The 16,320-nt window shown below is 44.4% G+C and overlaps 1 protein-coding gene across 2 annotated transcripts in view; it reads right to left on the reverse strand.

Annotated features, from left to right (window-relative positions):
* C8H6orf118 (chromosome 8 C6orf118 homolog) overlaps positions 1-16,320 on the reverse strand; it is a 74,160-nt gene that overhangs the window by 38,827 nt on the left and 19,013 nt on the right. Inside the window, exons 8-10 of one of the 2 annotated variants that reach the window (XR_004322119.1) lie at positions 15,328-15,381; positions 14,738-14,799; positions 13,331-13,555 (exon numbers count right to left, since the gene is read on the reverse strand). Coding sequence is in view for 1 of the 2 variants with exons in the window: in XM_006185571.3 (XP_006185633.3) it covers positions 13,450-13,555; positions 14,738-14,799; positions 15,328-15,381 (222 nt within the window). In the remaining variant the exon portion in view is untranslated. Of the gene's footprint in view, positions 1-13,305; positions 13,556-14,737; positions 14,800-15,327; positions 15,382-16,320 lie in introns of those variants that run through there. The other variant, XM_006185571.3, reaches the window with a different exon arrangement.

Consider the following 16,320-nt stretch of genomic DNA (forward strand, 5'->3'; position numbering starts at 1 on the left):
GGTTTTCCTCCTTGATAAAAGTGAGGAATAACATGGGTGTTCTCTCTCTTTGGCCAGTCTACCAAGAGGGAAGAAATCTAAATACTAAGCCAAAATCCTAGGACAGCAGAACCATGGAGAGACTCTGGATACCTGAGGACTTCGTGGAAGCACAGGGCTGGCTCTGGAACCACCTCCCTCTGGGCTTCTTGGCATTTAAACAATGCATTCTCTGGTGCTTATTAACGTTGTACTTTATAATAACTTTAGATTTGCTTGAAAGGTTTTTAAAATGTGCAAAGAGTTCCTAAAGTTCCTTCAGCCAGGTTCCCCTGTGGTTAATGCCTTATGTGACTGTGCTGCACTTGTGGAAACTACAAAATCAACCCTGGTCCGCTACCGACATCTGAACTACCAGCTTGGATGGGGTTTCACCAGCTTTTCCACTACTGCCCTCGTTTTGTTCCAGGATTCGATCCAGAATTCCACACTGCATTTTATTTTTTGTTTGATGCTTTCTGCGCCCTCACTACCCTCACTAAAAAAAAGGGGGTTTTGCTGCCCAAGGTCATGAAGGTGTTCTCTCGTGTTGCCTCCGGTGGCTTCACCCTTTGTTGTTTACGCGAAGGGCAGACCCGTCTCTAATGGGTTTTCATGGACGGTGTGAAGCAGGACTGGAGAGATCACTTTCGCTCTCACACGTCTGCAGTTGTTCTGACACCATCTGTTGGAGACACTTTTCCTTCCCCGTGGGGTTGCTTTGCACCCTTTTCAAAAATACTGTCCACGTCTGAGTGAGCCTGTGTCTGGACTCTCTAGTCCTGTCGTTTCACCAACACCACACCCGCTTGATGAACTTTATGGTAAGTTTTGATGTCAGGGAGAAGTCCTTAATTCTTGGTTCGTGGCCTTTCTAAAGACATTTTTAAATTTTACAATTTATAGATTTAAAAAAATTACCTCCAAGATTTTTATACCCACCCACGAAGGGCTGGATCTGAGAGGAACTCTAATCGTTGATAGGAGCTGTCTTTCCACCCGGTGGAGAAAGGATTCAGAGGCAAACAACGTGATTTAGAAATACAGCAACATGGCCTTCTCTGTGCGCCGTGGGGCAAGCACCGCCCAGTACACGGCGAGCTCACCGGCCACGCGTCACCGGCCACGCAGGCTCAGGCTCCCTGGGCTCTGCCAGGAGCCCTCCGTCTGGCTCCCCGTGCGCCCCACGCACCCCGGACACACAGGGTGGAAAGTCTGCGGACAGACCAGCCGAGGGAAAGCAGACAGTCCTTTAAGGTGCTCGACTCTGAAATGCAGATTTGCCCCTGTTTGGGGAGGGGGGGTATTGGGTAAAGAAGTTCTGTTACTTTTTATTTTTAACAGGAGAGATTTAGATGTTTTTACCCTGAGACGGAGGAACCGATGGAGACGCACTGCGTACTGAGGATATGCGGGAACGAGGTGCTGCTGAGTGGGGGCTGCAGGGAGGGGAGGGCAGGATGAGGCCTGGCCTCTGAAATTCCGTGCCCTGGCAAGAGCTTCCCCTCCGCTGCCTCGGTGTCCTCGTCTGTGGAGCTGGGGTGACAACAACCCTTCCATGGCGAGCACGGAACTGGCCTCTTCTTGCAATCCTGACACTTGGTAAATGCCACGACGGATACGGACAAGGGTGACTTCGTGGCGGATGAGCTGGAAATATGGGGCTCCAATCGGAAGGCCTCTAGTCTCGGTGGCCCTCTGCAAAGTGGGAACGCAGGTCAGCGGCAGAAAGTGAGGCCGCACGGTGGGGTGGGGGCTGTGGAGGTGTCCCGTGGCTGAAGGAAAGTGAAAGGTCTTTATGAGTCTCTGGCCCATGCTGAGGTCCACTGTCTGTGAGAGACACAGGGCAGACCTCCACTGTGATATGTGTGACCTGATTCCCACAGCAGGTAAGGACGTGGATTCCCCTAAATGGACCACCTTTAATGCCACCTACAGCAGGGACTCAGTATTCTCATCTGTAAAATGGGAACAAAGTGTGACTCTTTTTTTCACCTGAGAGAAGGACTCACCAGATGCTTTCAAGAGGTTCTAATCAGCTCTGACATGTCACCCGCTCCTCCTTCAGAACGCTGCCACCTGCTTACGAGTAGATTGGCCCAAATTTCAGGTGGAACTGGTTGTGCTCCAGCTAAACAGGTGGGACACCCGACTGATCCCTACAGTCAAAACACACACATCCACACACACTTCACAGCCCCGCTCAGCAAGGCACGTGCCTTAAAAAAAATAATTGCAACTTTCTTGCTGTTTTAATTAAAGAAATAAAGTAGCACTAACAGTCTACAACTTGTGCACTGTTGACGGGTGAATAGATTCATTATTACTTAAGAAATTTGAATCCAGGTGTCTGAATTGCTCTTACTCCAAACAGAAATCAATGTCTTGTTCTTGCTGAGTGCTACACAAGGTACCATGCAAGCTCACAGAGCTCAGACAAAAAGCCCAGAAAACAAACAGGCGTGACACGAGTGGGCAGCCAGTGAGTGACTAAAAATAGTCCTCGAGCATCTACTAAATGCCAGATGACACACAGAAGGGGGAAAGGAAACAGCTGACACGCATGTTTTAAGATGCTTAATTTTGTTGATAAGAAGACATTTAAATGGTGAAATAAAATTTATTTTTAAAAGCTCAAGTAAGAATCTTAAATAAACTAAAACTCATCATTCCCTCCTACCCCACTGTCCCCACTGTCCCCGAAACCAGAGCCTCCCACTCTCTCCACTGTCCCTGAAACCAGTGCCTCCCACTGTCCGCACTGTCTGTTGCTCAGACTAAAAGCCTTAAAGTCCCCTTTGGTTCCTTGCCCTCCCCCCAGCCTTCCCCAAACCATCAGCAAATCCTGCCATTTCCACATCATCTCACTCCCCTCTACGCGCTGTCTCCCGTGCATCTGACTGCTTCCGGCCACTCCCAAGGTTTCTGGCTGGTTCAATATCACCTCTTGCTTGTATTCCTGGAAAACTCTCCTCCTGGGGTCCCTGCATAAAAGGTTTCTGCCCTCGGGTCTGTATCAGCCCAGGTTGTCCAGCAAAAAGTACCAATAGGACGTGTATTTCCAAATAAATCTTTAGAGGAATTGGTTCATGCAATGTGGGGGCTGGCAAGTCTGAAATCTATAGAACAGACCAGCAGGCTAGAACTCTGGTGGGAGTAGATGCTGCCATCCTGAGGCAGAATTTGTTCGCAGGGAAACTTCAGTTTTTGCTCTTAAGGCTTTCAACTGATTGGACGAGGCCCACCCCCATCCAGGAAGGTGCTCCCCTTTACTTCAAGTCAACTGATTGTCGATGTTGACCACGTCTACCACATACCTTTACACCAACACCTTATAAGTATTTGATTAAATCCCTGGGCACTGCAGCCCGCCAGACTGACCCGTAAAACTCACCATCAAAGCCCCTTACACGGGAGACAGACTGGTCCTCTCTCCTCTACTCTAACCAACCCCCAGGGGCTGCCTGTTGCCCTCACAGGAGAAGCCGTGCCCTGACTCTGGGCATCTTTCCCCACTCCTTCCGCCTTGCCCCCTCCTTTCTGCTGCACTGCCATCCCCGCTGCGCCTTGATGTGCCACGTCCCTCTGCTCCTGGGGCCTTTGCACCTGCTCTCCTTCTGCCCGGAATGCTTCCACGGGACACGTGTATGATCCCCCCTCTTCGGTTTACTGGTTTGTTTGTCTGCCCCAACTATAGTGCAGGCTCCATGATTCCAGGGGCCCCAATTTGGTGTCTCCTGCTTTGTCTCCATTACCCAAAGTAATGCCCAGCACACAGTAGGTCCTCAACAAGTATCTGTGAATGAGTGAGTGAGTGAATCAGAAATAACAACTCCAATAGCTGCTAGTCAGAGAGCAGTGAAATGTGTTCTCATCTACAGTGGGTGAGGGTTTAATCTTGGCCAGCTGAATTACAATTTCCAAATTAGGACATTTTGACAAATCTAGAAAAAAATTAAGGCATTGATCATCTTACACAGAGATCCTTCATTGAACAGTTTGTCTTAAGAAACTATTGCCTCAGATAAAGTTTGTTCATTGCAGATGCAAATGTTCACTGCACTGCAAAAAAGATTTGAGAACAAACTAAAAGTCAATCATCCACAAGAGGGTAGTTAAATAAATCAAGATAGATCCCCACCGTAGAACCCAAGGCAGCCGTTCAGAGATAAAGCAGGCTCTCCTGTTCTCGCTTAAAAAGAAGATGCTAAGATAAAGTCAAATAAGGACAAGTTTCAAAGCTATCAGAATCTGATCCAACTTTATTACTGTGTATGCACCTATTACTTAGTTATTGTTAATTTATAGTTATAATTAATGCATCATGAATGATTAATGTAAGCGCAGGTGGACATGCTGTGCGCCAAACACAAGCACACACAGAAAGACGCCCAGGAAGCCGGGCCTGTGAGCCGCTGTCATGACCGTCGCAGGCAGATGTGTGCGTGGGGTGAGAGCACCTGTAGGATTATTTCTATAAACAAGACAAAGGTTTAAAGCTCCCCGGACCAGATGAAAAGCCAAGATTCCTCTCAGTCCCAACATGCAGGTCAGCCCCGTGAGCAGACTGCGGTCTAGGGTTCTGCCTTTCATGAAAATGTGAACAGTGGCCGGGTTTGGCCTGCAAGGTTTTACCATCTCACGCAGAAGCACGGAAGCGACACCCTGAGGGTGCTTCTCTCACACAGAGCGTGGAACGTGCAGGGGACGCCCTCCCCGGCTCCCCTTGGCCACGCATGCAGACTCCTGCTCCCTGAGCGCAGCGGGGTGCCGGCGGCAGGGCAGGGCGCACCCAGTGGAGACCTGGTGCCTGACCAGAGGGAACCCGCTCAGAAGCACACGTGAGACGCCTTCTCCTGCGCCCAGAAACACGTGGGGAGTGTGACAGGCTGCGACGCTCTGGCATCAGGAGCTGCGCAGAGTAATTTGAAGGGTGACTGTGAGGTGACCTGTAGGCGACAAGGGATGTGGTTTTCATGTGTGGAAAGGAAAGCGTAACCCTGCTCTGTGTTCACGCACCCCGGGGCACCTGGCTCCTGTGTGGGACACCCCCACCCACTCCCAGGATGCTGGTAGACACATGCATCGCATAAGGCGGCTGGTTTGCCTATTTCCTGGTTCATCTCAGACCTAATGCGCCTCCTGTGTTAAGGCCCCGGCTTCTCTCTGCTGCGATGCTCCCTCCCTTTCAGAGCCAAGCATTCCTGCAACATCACGGGCAGACCTCCCGAATGAGACCTGGCACTTGGGGCGACCCCTGCGCCTCCTGTGGCGTAACAGATGGGACCTAGTAAATCTATGTCACCCAACAGACTGTCTCCAAAATGCTATGAGATTTGTGGTAGAACCCAGTCTTCAGGGAGGGATGTCCGCATCACGGCTGAATAAGAAGGCTTCCTTGTGCCCCGCCCTCTCAGCAGAAACAACGCATCAGCCATCCACGGACACACATGCCTCCGTGGGTGCTGTGGGGTCCGGCACCAGACGTCCAGGGCCTCGGGAGGAGTCTCGCCCACCCACGCATCTGGTGGCTGGCTGACAGACCTTGGTCCCAACTGGGCGCCCCGCGGTGGCCCATGAACCAGCACGAGCCCCTCCCAGCCATGGTCTGGGCGCCCTTGAAAAGCACCGTCTTAGACAATCACCCACAGGTAAGGGGGCCTTTGTGAAGTCCAGGTTCCCAGAGGGGAAGTTCTAGCACAAACTCCCAAGCAAAAAATACAAGTTTGGGAGAGACGGAGAAGATGGCGGAGTAGAAGGACACTCACAGGTCACCCTCTCCCACAAATACACCAAGACCCACATCTACAGACCCACTCAGCCAACCAGAGCACCTGCAGAACTCCGACAGAACATCGCCCTCTTCAAAAGATAAAGACGCCAAAAATCTGGTAGGAGAAAAGGAAAAAAGAAAGAACAAAAGGCAAAGCAGCGCAGGACGGGTCCCGCGGGGAGGGAGCGGCCAAGGAGGACTGGCGCTCGCTCGCTGGGTCTCCCCTCTCCAACTGAGAGGCCAGCGGGACGGAGGGGGAGCCTCCGAGGCTCGGATCTGTACAGAGCAGCCCTTGACTAACAGAACTAAGTTAAACGGGCACAGAGCGTCCCCCCGACACCCAGCCTGAGACACGGCCAGCAGCGGCGGGCAGGGCCAGGCTGCCCAAGCCGGGTGGAGGACGGGGGCGGCTGCACAGAGGCAGCCCCCGGGGAACGCAAGGGGCTGCGCGCCGTGGCTGTGGGTGCACAGGGCAGAACAACCTGGGCCCTCCATAAAACAGCACGGTTGATGTGCTCTCGGGGGAAGGGTGCACACCCCCATCTCTGAAAACCCGCGGAAAGTTTTCGGGGGAAGAGAGGCAGGGCTCAGGCACAGCCGCCATATCCTCCGCGCTGAGCACCCAGGCGGGGGCGGGGGCGAAACCTGCATCCGCACCGAAGGGCTTAGCAGCCTCAAAGGCCAGACTGAGACTGGCCTGCAGCCCGGGGCAGATAGGATCCTTCCATCCTGGTCCCTCAGAGAACTTGCTCCACAAAGACAAACAAGGAGCTGGGTTCTGGCTCGGAGCAGGGACAAGGCTGTCCCTCGGTCTTCCCCGAGCCCACCCGCGGAGCGCACCAGGGCGGAGCGCGCAGCGGCACAGGGAGAGGAGGAGCTACCAGGCGGCGCAGGTAGACGGAGAGCGGCCCCCCGCCTTTCGGGCAGGAACACAGCCCCTGACCGAGGTGCTGGGAGGGGGCACGACCCGCCCTCCTACCCGGCCAGTCTGCAACATCTGACTGTGACATCCGGAGGGGCAGCGACCCGCCCGCCCACAGCACAGAAGAGCTACACCTGACCCAGTGTTGGGAGGAGGCGCGATCTGCTTGCCGACAGGTGCTGGGAGCAGCACAGAAGAGGTCGCCAACGGAGGGCCTCTGAAAACAGCAAGCTGAGCTTCCAAAACAGGACGAAGACAGAAAGACTTCACATTAAAAGCACACAGACTCCAGGAGAACACCGACCCCCCCCCCCTTTTTTTTTTTAAATCTGATTTTACCTGTTCTATTTTCTATTACTCTCTTAATCTTTACTTCTTAATTCATTTCTATTTCTCTTGGGTTTTGATGTCCTGCTATTGATTAGACACAGGTTTCAAATACATTTATTCATCCCCCCCCTTCTTTTGTAAAGGTTTTAAAAGGACGTCTCAACCCGATTAATACTCTGCTTCAACTCACTCTTCTATTATTCATTATACACTGTTTTCAAACCCTCTTTCTCCCTTCCTTTAAAATTCTTTCTCTCTCTCTCTTATTTTTTTTTCTTTTTTTCCTAAGTTCTATTCCTAAATAGGCATCAGATAGATAAAATCCTTAGGGACCAAAATAAACAACTGATACTCCATAAACCACACTGCCAAAGAGGTATGAGCAAGATGAAGAAGCAGAAAAACCTTTCCCAATTAAAAGAACAAGAGAAATCCCCTGAAAGAAAGATCAACGAAATAGACATCGATAGCCTACTAGATCAAGATTTCAAAAAAGGAGTGATCGAATTGCTGAAGGAATTAAGAGATAGTGTTTAGAGATATAAAATATGTCAAAAATGAAATTGAAGCTATAAAGAAGAGCCAAGTAGAATGGGTAAACTCATTGACAGAGATGAGGAATGATCTAATAGCTGTGCAAAGCCGACTAGATAATGCAGAGGAACGAATTAGTGATCTAGAAGACAGGGCAATAGAAAGCACCCATTCAGAAGAACTACAAGAGAAGCAAATAAAAAATAATGAAAATAGCATAAGGGACCTATGGGATAATATAAAGCGTCCCAATCTTCGCATAATAGGGGTCCCAGAAGGAGAAGAAAGATCAAAGGGGATTGAAAAGGTTTTTGAAGAAATCATGACTGAAAACTTCCCAAACTTAAAGAAGGAATCAGATATCCAAGTACAGGAAGCTCAGAGGGTCCCAAACAGGAAGAACCCAAATAGACCCACACCAAGACATATCATAATCAAGATGGCCAGAGTCAAGGATGAAGAAAGGATTCTAAAGGCAGCAAGAGAAAAGCAAAGAGTAAGTTACAAGGGAACCCCCATAAGGCTCTCAGCTGATTTCTCTGCACAAACACTACAGGCCAGAAGGGAGTGGCAAGATATATTCAAACCCCTGAATGAAAAAAAGATGCAGCCTAGGATCCTTTATCCAGCAAGGCTATCCTTGAGGATAGAAGGAGAAATAAAGAGTTTCACAGACAAAAAAAAGCTGCAGGAGTTTAGCAACACTAAACCCATGCTAAAAGAAATATTGAAAGGGCTATTCTAAATAGAAAAGCAGCAGGATGCTACAGAAATGAGAAACACACAACTGGAAAGGTGATAACTCAATGAATTACAAATAAAGTAAACATGAAATTATAAAAGAAGACATACAAATCACTGAGAGTGGGAGAGGGAGGCAGGGAAATATAGAATATTTTTTTCTTTCTTTTTTAAATTTTTTTAACAGTAGGATGGGTTTGAGATCATGTTACTATCAGTTTAATAAAAACAGTTATAGTAATGGGTTGATAGATTTACAAAAAAAAAGGGTAACCACAAGCCAAAAATTTACAAAGGAGTCACAAAAATTAAATAAAATCCATGATAATACAAAGGAAAATTACCAAACCACAAAAGGAAGAAGAAAGGAACAAAGAGGATATACTAATTCAACTGCAAAGATAAGTTCAAAATGGCAATAAACACACATCTATCATTAATTACTGTAAATGTTAATGGACTAAATGCTCCAGTCAAAAGACACAGAGTGGCAGACTGGATAATAAAGCAAGAACCTTCAATATGCTGCATACAAGAGACCCACTTTAGGGAGAAGGACACATATAGATTGAGAGTGAAAGGATGGAAAAGGATATTCCATGCAAATGGAAAAGCCAAAAAAGCAGGTGTTGCAGTACTGATCTCAGACAAAATAGACTTTAAAACAAAGGCCATAAAGAAAGATAAAGAAGGACATTTTATAATGATTAAAGGAGTGATACAAGATGAGGATATTACACTCGTTAGTATATATGCACCCAATATAGGAGCACCTAAGTACATACAAGAATTACTAACAGAGATAAAGGGGGATATTGATGGGAATACAATCATAGTTGGAGATTTTAACACTGCATTAACATCACTAGACAGATCTTCCAGACAGAAAATAAACAAGGCAACAGAGAAATTAAATACTACAATAGAAAAACTAGATTTGGTGGATATTTTCAGAGCATTACACCCCCCAAAAATAGGATATACATTCTTTTCAAGTGCACATGGAACATTTTCCAGGATCGATCATGTACTTGGGCACAAAAGAAACCTCAACAATTTTAAGAAGATAGAAATTATCTCAAGCATCTTTACTGACTGCAATGCCATGAAACTGGAAATCAACAACAGAGAAACAAAGGAGAAAAAAAGGAAAGCATGGAGATTAAACAATATGTTATTGAAAAAACAATGGATCAATGAGGAAATCAAAGCTGAAATTAAAAAATACCTTGAGACAAATGATAATGAAAGCACAACCACTCAAAACCTATGGGACACAGCAAAGGCAGTGCTAAGAGGGAAGTTTATAGCGATACAGGCCTTCCTCAAAAAAGAAGAACAATCTCAAATAAACAATTTAACCCACCACCTGAATGAATTAGAAAAAAGAACAAAAAGCCCCAAAAAGCAGCAGAAGGAAGGAAATAATAAAGATCAGAGAGGAATTAAATACAATAGAGATTAACAAGACCATAGAAAAAATCAACCAAACCAAAAGCTGGTTTTTTGAAAAAGTAAATAAAATCGACAAACCTCTGGCCAAACTCACAAAGAAGAAAAAAGAGAGAGCACAAATTAGCAAAATAAGAAAGGAAAATGGAGAAATTACAACAAACAAAATAGAAATACAGAATATCATACGAGAATATTATGGAAAACTATATGGAACCAAACTGGATAACCTAGAGGAGATGGACAAGTTTCTGGAAACATACTGTCCACCAAAACTGAATCAAGAAGAATCTGAACACTTGAACAATCCGATCACTAGAAAGGAAATAGAAATGGCAATTAAAAACCTCCCTACAAATAAAAGTCCAGGACCGGACAGCTTCACCGGGGAATTCTACCAAACATACAAAGAAGAACTCATACCAGTCCTTCTCAAACTCTTCCAGACGATTGAAAAGGAGGGAATACTCCCAAACTCATTCTATGAAGCCACCATCACCCTGATACCAAAACCAGGCAAAGACACTACAAAAAAAGAGAATTATAGGCCAATATCACTGATGAACATAGACGCCAAAATCCTCACCAAAATTTTAGCAAATAGAATCCAACAACACATAAAAAAGATTATACATCATGACCAAGTGGGGTTCATCCCAGGGACACAAGGCTGGTTCAACATACGCAAATCAATCAATGTAATACATCACATCAACAAGAGAAAGGACAAAAACCACGTGATCATCTCAATCGATGCAGAAAAAGCATTTGATAAAATTCAACACCCATTTATGATAAAAACTCTCGCCAAAGTGGGTATAGAGGGAACATATCTCAACATAATAAAAGCTATATATGACAAACCTACAGCCAGCATAGTACTCAATGGTGAAAAACTCAAAAGCTTCCCACTAAAATCTGGGACAAGACAAGGATGCCCACTATCACCACTCCTATTCAACATAGTCCTGGAAGTCCTAGCCACAGCAGTCAGGCAAGAGAAAGAAATAAAAGGGATCCAAATTGGAAAAGAAGAGGTAGAAGTGTTATTATATGCTGATGACATGTTACTATATATAGAAAACCCTAAAAGGTCCACACAAAAGCTACTAGAGCTGATTGAAGAATTCAGCAAGGTAGCAGGTTACAAAATTAACGTTCAAAAATCAGTTGCATTTCTTTACACTAACGATAAATCAACAGAAGAAGAAAGTAAAGAAACAATCCCCTTTAAAATAGCACCCAAAGTAATACAATATCTGGGAATAAATCTAACCAAGGAGGTGAAAGAATTATACACAGAAAACTATAAACCATTGATGAAGGAAATTAAAGAAGACTTTAAAAAATGGAAAGATATTCCATGCTCTTGGATAGGAAGAATCAATATTGTTAAAATGGTCACACTGCCCAAGGCAATCTACAGATTTAATGCAATCCCTATCCAATTACCCAGGACATATTTCACAGAACTAGAACAAATCATAATAAAATTCATATGGAACCATCAAAGACCTAGAATTGCCAAAGCATTACTGAAGAGAAAGAAAGAGGCTGGAGGAATAACTCTCCCAGACTTCAGACAATACTATAGAGCTACAGTCATCAAGACAGCATGGTATTGGTACCAAAACAGACTTATAGACCAATGGAACAGAATAGAGAGCCCAGAAATGAACCCACAAACTTTTGGTCAACTCATCTTTGACAAAGGAGGCAAGAATATACATTGGAATAAAGACAGTCTCTTCAGCAAATGGTGTTGGGAAAACCGGACAGCAGCATGTAAAACAATGAAGCTAGAACACTCCCTTACACCATATACAAAAATCAACTCAAAATGGATTAAAGACTTAAACATAAGACAAGATACAATAAACCTCCTAGAGGAAAACATAGGCAAAACACTATCTGACATACATTTAAAAAATTTTCTCCTAGAAGAAATAAAAGCAAGAATAAACAAATGGGACCTAATGAAACTTACAAGCTTCTGCACAGCAAAGGAAACCAGAAATAAAACAAGAAGAAAACCTACGGAATGGGAGAAAATTTTTGCAAGTGAAACCGACAAAGGCTTGATCTCCAGAATATATAAGCAGCTCATACGACTCAATAAGAAAAAAATAAACAACCCAATCCAAAAATGGGCAGAAGACCTAAACAAGCAATTCTTCAAGGAAGACATACAAATGATCAAAAAGCACATGAAAAAATGCTCACTATCACTAATTATCAGAGAAATGCAAATCAAAACTACAATGAGGTATCACCTCACACCAGTCAGAATGGCCGTCATTCAAACATCCACAAATGACAAATGCTGGAGAGGCTGTGGAGAAAGGGGAACCCTCCTACACTGCTGGTGGGAATGCAGTTTGGTGCAGCCACTATGGAAAACAGTGTGGAGATTCCTCAAAAGACTAGGAATAGACTTACCATATGACCCAGGAATCCCACTCCTGGGCTTGTATCCAGAAGGAAATCTACTTCAGGATGACACCTGCACCCCAATGTTCATAGCAGCACTATTTACAATAGCCAAAACATGGAAACAGCCTAAATGTCCATCAACAGGTGACTGGATAAAGAAGAGGTGGTATATTTATACAATGGAATACTACTCAGCCATAAAAACCGACAACATAATGCCATTTGCAGCAACATGGATGCTCCTGGAGAATGTCATTCTAAGTGAAGTAAGCCAGAAAGAGAAAGAAAAATACCATATGAGATCGCTCATATGTGGAATCTAAAAAACAAAAACAAAAACAAACAAACAAACAAAAACAAAGCGTAAATAAAGGACAGAAATAGACTCACAGACAGAGAATACAGACTTGTGGTTACCAGGGGGGTGGAGGGTGGGAAGGGATAGACTGGGATTTCAAAATTGTAGAATAGACTACACTGTATAGCACAGGGAAATATACACAAAATGTTATGATAACTCACAGAGAAAAAATGTGACAATGAGTGTGCATATGTCCATGAATAACTGAAAAATTGTGCTGAACACTGGAATTTGACACAACATTGTAAAATGATTATAAATCAATAAAAATATTAAAAAAAAAAATACAAGTTTGGATGCACTGGAGTGGGCAAGAGGAGCAGTGTGACTGCGCCCACAGCACCCCTCTCCCGGGCAGCACAGCTTAGGGCCAAGACGGGTCGTCTCAGCACAGGGTCTCCCTCGGTGGGGGGGGGGGGGGGACGAGAGCGAGTGAGCGCACGCGGCACACACCAGCTGAGACACGTGCAGGGCGCAGCACTGTGCTGGTGCTGTCACGCTGGTCCAGCGCTGTGTCATTTACAACCGGCAAAGGTGATTTAATTAAATGGATATTTACTACCACAGCTGATTAAACGCCCATATATAAACTTGCGTTGGCAAATAAAGAATAAGCTTCATCCGTATGGCAGCAGTGCTGAGTTTTATTCCTACCAAATATTTGCGAGTGTTTTTCCCTGGAAGAAGTTATTGAATGAAAGCAGAAAATACACTAAGAGGTACCATTGTTATGAATAAGCATACAATAGTAAAATTAATCACATACCTCCATGTATTTATTTCAATATCTTGAGCAGGACACATATACCATAGGGATCGTGCTGAAGATCCCAGCTGGCAAAATTAAAGGTGTCTTCGTTCATTTCTCCCTCTGCAACATCCACACTATGTACATGGCGGTTGTGAATTTTCATAGGTCATTTCCGTCATATAAGAGGTACCGTCTGTTTCCTTTAACTTAACAAATTCTTCAATGAATTCCCAAAGGTTCCTTAAAATACAAAACAAAGAATAAAACAGGTTAGAAAAAAGTACATTAAGCGTAAAAGAAAATTTGAAAATAAAATCTGTTTTAGGGCTCATTTATTCAAAAACTGAAAGTAAGATTTTGCAACCCGCCACTTCCATGTTCAGGGATATTTTTACTGGACTCTTGGCCCCAAATGTAGCGAAGATCCCCTCCCCGTATGTATGGGAACGTCCCCACAGCGCCTTCCAGGGGAGTGTGGCGGCAGGGGGAGGCTGACTTTGAGGACAGTGATGTTTAAACGTCAGCTCGGTTCACTCTCATTGCCGAGACCATGCAGGAATCGTCCCACTTGTGTTTGTATTTCTATGTTCTTTCCTTTGAGGACGCCCAGCATGACACAAGGCCTCACAGAACCCGGATCTACGTGTGGGGCCCAGTCAGCCCCTGTTCTAACGTCTTGTCTCCATGCCTTTCTCTACCATGTATGCTGCGCAGTGGAGTGTTCTATTTTCTGGACTCCTTTGCAGCTAAAGGTGGCCTTGGGATGTGGAGGGAGCCCCTGGGATCTCCTTCTTCTGGACATGGTCACACTGAGACCCCAGGCAGGACAGCCAGACCCAAGGGAAGCAGGGAAGGAAGACAGAGGAACCCTGGCTCCTGGTGTTATCAGTGAACCTGCGCCACCGTATCTGACCCATCAGTGGTTTTTCTCAACCTTTCCAAATCCTAAGATTTGAACTGTGGTACAACTCAAAGAAAATAAAGTACAAAATTATTTCTGTTCAAAGTCTAAATTTATGTAACATAATATAAATCAGCCATTTTATATTCAAATTAAAATTTTCAGACTGATACATGTGTAGGGTTTTTCTCAAAGACCTAATATAAATAAAGGCCATATAATTTGAGAAAAGAAAGCCATGTTCACAGCTTTCTGATCCCTGCCCACGAGGATCACCCTCAACTCTTCAGCTTTTTCCAAAGAATTTATTTCTATTTTGCTAAATAACATGTACAGATTGAGACTGGAATCTTGGCCCAGGCATTCTTAAGCACAGGAAAGGATGTGGCAGGGAAATGCAAAGTTAACACTCCTGACTGTGAGCATTTCCGAGGCACCGTCTGGCCCAGCCCAGCTCTACGTGGACGGGGTTGAGAGCGGCCCCCGCCTGGGACGGCCCTTGGTCGCGGGTCAGTACTCACTGCTGCTCGCCTGCGCTCAGCCTGCTCTTCCCCATGGTCTGCCGCACGTGGTTTTCAATGATCTGCCAAGAATTAAAGATCACTTAGTCATGTACAAAGCCAATAATGTTGCCAACTACACCCAAATACGTGGCCACTTCCAGAGTCAGGCACAGCAAACTAACTCATTCTATGTATCATACAGAGAGATTACATACGAAACTGAAACAGAACTGTGATTTATTCAGCAGCAAGCTGTTAGCAGGTACTTCAGGGTTTATCCTGAGAGTCGTTAAAGGAGCTGGCTCATCAAGTTCCTTGTCACCAAATAAACTCGTTACAACCAACTGTTACGTGTGGGAGGGCTACAGAAATGGTCAGTTCTCACTGACACACTCAACTATTTAAAAAGAATGTTTTTTCTTTTCATTAACACATTAGCTTACACCCACCCAGTTTTAAGCCAATGTCTGCCTAGCAAGGTTTTCTTGGCATTACTGAACACCACCATTTAGAAAGATGCTGCATTTTCATATTTGGTTTATGACATAGTACAAGAAGGCACTAGAGGAAATACTTCTACTAAAAAACATTGCTTCACAAAGACTTACCTGTATTTTCTTCTTTAAAACTTTATTTGTTGTTTCCAATTTTATAGTTTCAGTCTGAAGAAAGAAATGGTTTTAAAAGAAAGATACTTGGTTAAGAATATTTGTTAAATATGTTCCCCCATTTATGGAACAAAATGTATGATATGAATGCTGTTATTTTAATTTCAACAGTATTCAATAGCACACCATTTAAAAACAACAGATACACAAAGCTTGACTTGAAGGACATGTTATAAGACAGAAAATTCCTGGCCCTCTGAGTGAAAAACTAGAAGAGGTGGGGGTTGATGTTGCAAAAACTAGAGAATTTTAAGGAGATTCCAGAGTAGAAGAATTCCTCACTTTTTCAGAGCTAATCGTTAAATTTTTTAAGATGGCTGAATACAATATAAAAATACAAATATCAACATGTCACATATACATCCGTGATTATAAACTGTAATGTTAAAAAATTTTGAGTTCGCATTCACAATAGTAACAGATGCCATGAAGTTACAAAAATAAACGTAACAAAAATTATTTAAGACCAGTGCATAAAAATAAATTAAATAAAGTGATCTTAGATGGACTGTTAACATTGTAAAGCTGTCACTTCTTCCCAGATGAGTCTGCAAAATTCACTGTAAGCACAATAGAAATACCAAGAGTGTTACTGTTGAAACTGAAAACTGAGTTAATGCCATGGATAAGAATATCCGAGATAACTGCGGAAACATAATGAGGAGGAGGGCTGAAAGACTTGCGCTTCGAGGTGCCCAGCATACTGGCAGGGATTCGCGATTTTATCATCAGGCTGGAAAATGTGCAATTAAGAACTCGGGCTGACTTTACATCCTAATTTTACCACTTGCTCGCTGTGACCTCAGTCAAGTTACTTAGCATATTTGTGGCTTGATTTCCTCACCTGAAAAAGGTTAATTATAGCATCTACCTCCTAGGGGTGTTGGGAATTAAATGACAGGATATTTTTGTATTGTTCATAGCAGAATCTGG

Source organism: Camelus ferus, chromosome 8, assembly GCF_009834535.1.
Source record: "Camelus ferus isolate YT-003-E chromosome 8, BCGSAC_Cfer_1.0, whole genome shotgun sequence".
Classification (NCBI taxonomy): domain Eukaryota; kingdom Metazoa; phylum Chordata; class Mammalia; order Artiodactyla; family Camelidae; genus Camelus; species Camelus ferus.